At 37.7% G+C, this 5,883-nt stretch overlaps 1 protein-coding gene across 7 annotated transcripts in view; it reads right to left on the minus strand.

The window, feature by feature from the left end:
• Positions 1 to 5,883, minus strand: part of RNF219 (ring finger protein 219) — a 42,751-nt gene that overhangs the window by 30,797 nt on the left and 6,071 nt on the right. For all 7 annotated transcript variants that reach the window (XM_006028006.2, XM_025209327.1, XM_014521980.2 and 4 more), the window contains exons 3-4: positions 4,605 to 4,696; positions 2,515 to 2,763 (exon numbers count right to left, since the gene is read on the minus strand). In XM_006028006.2, coding sequence (XP_006028068.1) covers positions 2,515 to 2,763; positions 4,605 to 4,696 — 341 coding nt within the window. The remainder of the gene's footprint in view (positions 1 to 2,514; positions 2,764 to 4,604; positions 4,697 to 5,883) is intronic.

The following is a 5,883-nucleotide window of genomic DNA, read 5'->3' on the forward strand; positions in this document are numbered from 1 at the left end:
CCTAACTTCTGGATTGTAATTGGGATAAGGTATATCTTTTAAGACAGACTGTAGCAGTCCTCAGCATGCACAGAAGTAGTAGTCTAAGCTGCTTGAAAAACTTTTAAGGTCAGACAAGAAGGCACCCTGTGGATTTAGGTGCCTTCAGGATTCAAGGGCTGCTAAGCAGGACAGCATTGGATTCAGGGGCCAAAAGTCAACCCAAGTCTTTATTTGAAGTTAACCCTGAACCCCTAAATTAATTAAAATATTCCATCAACATTTAAGTCTTCCTTCCTTGTGCTTTGCTGTAGAATAAATTTTGCATTATACAGATACATTATACACAGGGTGGATATGATTTAAATCACTGGTCAGGAAGCCTAGATTTAATCATTGTTTTCTAAAAAAGGGCATTCTCGTTGTTTGACATGCTTTATTCATTTAACTTTTTTAAACTTTGCACTTTTAGAGAAAGGCAAGGCCTTGACTCTGGGTACACAAACTTGCAGAGACAACAGGGCTGATAGGTAGGTAATCAAGTCTGGTATCTCTCATCTCCATATACTGCTGTTAACAAGGATGTTATCTCTGGAGACATAAATCCAGTTTGAGAAGTGAAACTAAGCATCACAGAGATATTTAATAGGAGCACTGAGTCCCATTGGGTAGAGTGGCTTTCTTTAAATCTTTACTAATCTATAGAGGAGCTCCTGGGAACCCCATAAGATTGGGCCCCTAATACAGTCAGTCCATGGCCTATTGTGACCTATTTATAAAATTTTTCTAAAAAGGTTACATTAATATATTGTCTCAAATAGTGTACAAGCAGAAGTTATAATCCCTATTCCATGATATTATCTTTAAGCTTTAACGTATCTTAAATTAAAACTATCATTATATAGGTTGTTATTTTTTTTAAATAGCAAAAACAAAACAAAAAAAAACCCTTATAAAGCAATGATTTAAAAAAAAAATAGATTTGTTTATTTAAATCAGATTTTTAAAAATTTAATCATATCTTTTTTTAATCCAACCTGATTATACAGTTTTTGTTTTTTACTTCATGTGGCAACAAATTTTCCTTACAAGGGAAAGACTCCAGCAACAACAAGAGAGGAAATACAGTTTAACATACAAGAGGCAACAAGGTTCTTTGGGTAAATACGATATATTTTATTAGACCAACTGAAGTAGCTGGAAAAAAAAAATCTTCTTTGCAAGCTTTTGGGTACAAATACCCTTCTACCCACATCCTTAGGTTAACACAGCTACAACCTACACCATTTAACACAGCACATACTGCAAATGAGGAACTCCTGAGGTTTAACCAGATATAAGCATCTCCTTTAACATAAAGGGAGTCAGTTTTTCCACCCTCCACTTTTTATTTTTTTTAAAGTGGGGTAGGCAATTTGCACAACGTTTTACTTGCATGTAAAGAAGCTCATTTTATTTTTGCCTCACCCTTCCCTCATTTATAAAAGAGAATAATGCTTCTCTACCTCACATGTATATCACAGGATCAAATCAGAACAAATTATGCTTTCAGTTATATATACTAAATCCAGAACAACTCCATTAATGGCTGCAGAGCAGGCCTAGATATGCACCACAGTACCAAGAGAATCTGATCCCTGGCAGCGTTCAAGGTATTCATGTTTACTATTAAATATTAAAATAAAAACAAAAACAAAAAACTGGTTTATCTTAAACATGCTAAAACTTCCACTTTCAGGATACAACCCACAATTACCAACAGTGGTAGTAATGAAACGTCTTGAACTGGTTCAAGATGCTCTCAGTCTGTCCTTCCAACTGAGTTTGAAAGTGCACTTCTATTTCAAAAGTATTTTAGACCATCCGACTGGTCTATTCTTAGGTATATTCTACACATTTCATTATTCAGGTGCATTTACACTGTTCTTGGTCTCACACCTGCAATAAGTTTTATTTTGCACTGTAGTCTGGAAGCATAAGCAGCACTAAGGAAATCTCTCCCAAGTGCTGGGGGGGGGGGGTGCAGAATAAGTCAAGAATTTCCAGTAGAAGTCTTTTGGCACTAAATGTGCTGAGGCTTATCTGTTTTAAGTCAAAGGATCAAGTTACTGCATATCAGCAAATTGTACCAAAAATATTGGCTAGCAAGGAGGGCAATAGTGCAAAACCTTCTCTGCCAAAAACAGTCAAATTGGCTATCAAAAGTTACAAGATAGATATAATATATAGATTATTACAACTCTGAAAAAAATCTGGTCATCAGTACTAAAGACAAGTGCTAATGTAATCCAGTTACAAAGGAATGAAATGACAGGCAAGTTGAACAAGTCTCAGATGGACTAGAACAAGCAATAACATCAGGCACCTGCTAAGTCTATAATAAACCACTTTGATACTCCAATAGTAACTGGAATTCAATTCCGCCCCCCCGCTTTCAGCTCTATGAAGAACCTGAAAGGTCATACTAACCCTTACCCCTATTTATCCAACATTAAACGTTTATACTGGTACACAATTAAGAAGCAAATATGTTACCTCCTTTAACTTTTCTGCTTCATCTTTCATTTTTTCATATAGGTCATTAGCAGCTTTCAGCTTTTTGGTCAACTCCTCCAGAGTTTCTGGGACAGCTCCACTTGCCTCCTCTGTGGTCTGAGAGCTTTCTTCATTTTTGTTACATAAACCAGAGGCCTCAGGATCCAGGACTGTTTTCAACTGTGACTCTAAACTGAGATATTTACCTCTCAGCTCTTCCATTTCTTTCTGCAGGGATTCTATTTCATCCTGAAAGGGTTGCAAACCCATTAAAACAGGAATGACACAAACATAATGCAAAACAAACATTCATTCTTTCTTAATATAAAGGAGTCTGAAAAATTGACATTATACACGCAGGTCCTTTGCAAACCAGGGTGGATGTCCTGGTTGCAAGGAACATATTAAAAAGAAAGTTGCAGAATGCACCTATATATTGCCTTCCAGGCAAAATTTTAAACTCTGCTGTAGTACACAATTGTGTACTTTCAGATACGAGATGAGTTCTCTTTGACTTGCATAACAGGAATCTGGACAAGACAGTTTATGCATTAGACACACTATGGGTATTTAGCAAAAAGGAAGTACTATGTATTTTTAGTGTGCGTTGTGGAGAGGGCTTCTCTTACACAGTGCACTCTTGTGGGCTGTCTGTTTCCTGCCACATTATCTGATGAGAGAGAAGTGGAGAACACAGATTTTCATACAAGCATCTTCATCGAAGACTCCATCTCCATCACCTGAAGGACACTGCCTGTACAAAATCACCAGACCCAGAGAGCTGTTCCAGCCAGAGCAGTAAAGCCTGGGCAGAGCTTCTCTGACAAGCCTGGATTAAAACTGAAGGCTTCAAACTGCATCAGTACCCTATGTTTGGAGACATGAGCACAGAAGCATTGACTTGCATAACCCCCTAAAATTTTTGTTATCAGTTTATTCCAGAGTCTGATACAATGCCCATAACAATGCATTTGGTAAATGAGGCCTCAGTGCTGCACACCAGGTGCAAGGTAGCACAACTGAAGGCAATTTTGTAGAGGATGCACACTTGTATTCGTATCTAGATCTTAAGTTTTGCACATATGCACCAAGGCAATTTGATTTTCTGTGCTAGAACCAAACCAAACACCTTTTTATTGATTTTTTTTTGTGAAGAGGTTGATGCCCTTCCATCCATAAGAGCACTAGGAAGACTTGACAGACACAGCGAGAATCGCTGCTCTTTCTGTGAAGAAACTGGGCTGTGGGAGCACCTGGGATGCAAGATGTCTCTCTTGCAGGGTTCTTTCAAAAGACATGAGGGAAGAGATGAATCTGCCTCTACCTTTTCTCACTCCCTCACTAGGATGGCAATACGGATCTTGGAGAGAATTTAGACCGTGTCTCCACATTACCGATATTAGGGACATGAAGTCTGGGGACATCGTTGCTTGCTGCCTCCTTTCAGAGATGGGAGCAGGAAGCCTAGACTTAAGCTTAAATGGTTCCTCACAGATCTCCATGCTTTTCCCTTTTCATAAGAGGGGTCCTTAAACTTCAGCAGGGGAACAATGTTACATTCTAATATTACCCAGTCATTTAAGAGATTTCTGTATCTGTTTAAATTAGCCCAAATCAACAATGCAGACTTGAATTTTTTTACAAGCTTACAATGTTCAAGTTGACAGTTTTTCCAGGAGGAAGAATTTATTTGGAAGATTCCCTCTCATTTTAATTTAGTGCTCTTAGTTACGGATACCAACTTGTCTTGGTGCACCAGCAGTACAAGACAAAGTAAACAATAATGCACTAAAAAGTCTATACCCTTTCATATGGCAGAAAGATGGGATTTTAAAAGTTCAGCACTAGCCTGTTTCCATCGAAGAAAAAGTATTTTACTAATAATTTGATAGGAAGTTGGCTTTTAGGCCAACTCCAGCTGCTTCTGAAAGTCTCACTCTGTATTTTAGGAAATAATCTGAATTTTACCATGGGCCCATTATAATACTTTTCTCAAAAAGAAGGTTTCGAAGTGAATTAATTTAGGAAACCAAAGAGTAATTTTGTTGTATATAAACACTTAGCTTCCAACAAGCCATCATCACTGTTACCTCATATTCTTTGTGGAGCAGTTCAAGTCTGGTTTTGCGAAGATGCTTTCGGACTGTAGGACTAAATATTGGTTCACTTTCACTTGTTCCTCCTACAGTAACACAAGATAGACAGCACTACTATTATTTTCGGTTCAAATTCAATTAGGAAAAAACCTTTAGGCAAAACCTTTATGGATTATTAAGCACCAGAACAGGTTACCTAGGGAGGCTCTGGAATTCTCTTCATTGGTGGTTTCTGACAACAGATTAGGCAAATGTCTCAAGGTTGGTCTAAGTACCAGTGTCTTAATCCTGCCTCCGAGTCAGGTTATATATTAAAAGACATCTTACAAGTCCTTTCCAGCCCTACAGTTTTAGAAACTAAAAGTCAAAATAGGCATGACTGCAATTAGGATTTTTGGTGAAGACCAACTTCTACAACTAGTAAACAGATATAGAGTAAACCCGATCAGCTATATTTCTCAAAAATGAACTGCCTCTTTTCTGAGTAACTGTAAGTTTGACGAATTGTGTTGTCCAACCCCTTCTTCTCTCCCCCTATTCCCTACAGTTATCCAGGAAGGAAGTAGTTTATTTTTGAGAAATATAGCTAAATCAAATGTACTTCATATAGACTTGCCAGTCACAAAAGTTGGTCTTCACCAAAAATCCTAAATCACAACATTCCCAAAGTTTGGGGAATTATATATATTTTTAAGTAAGTATTTGAACTTTGCAACCCTGGTTCATCTCCCTATAAGGAGACTTTTCCTAAAAGCGTTCATTCAGACTTTGTATTGAATAGTTCTGCATTCCAGTGAAATGAAGTCTCACCGAGTTCCCGGTTTGCACTGTAGAGGCAGAAAAAACAACTTCAGATTTATGGGGTTTTTGGTTGTAGCAGTGTTGGTCTAAGGTAAGGTTATTTGGGTGGATGCGAGATCTTTTATTAGACCAACTGAGTACATTTTTCCAACTACTCAGTTGGTCTAATAAAAGTTAATCACATCTATCCAAAGAAAACTTGTCTACCTTCAGATTTATGTGCACTTCCAGCAATTAATGTCCAACAAAAACATTTCAAAGGTAGGTACCAAAACCAGGTGGACCTATTAGGTGTGCAGCCCATTGGGGAGGGCGGGGTGTATGAACCAGGTCAACCATGGAGGTATCTGGGCCTAAAGATCTAAGTTATTATTTCCCATAAGAGAAGAAAACTATTCATTTCCACTAGAAAAAAAAAAAAAAAAAAACGCAGAATGGTTTTCATAGGAAGAATTACCGCAATTTTTTGAAA

The sequence above is a fragment of the Alligator sinensis genome, unplaced genomic scaffold (assembly GCF_000455745.1).
Source record: "Alligator sinensis unplaced genomic scaffold, ASM45574v1 scaffold1044_1, whole genome shotgun sequence".
Classification (NCBI taxonomy): Eukaryota; Metazoa; Chordata; order Crocodylia; family Alligatoridae; genus Alligator; species Alligator sinensis.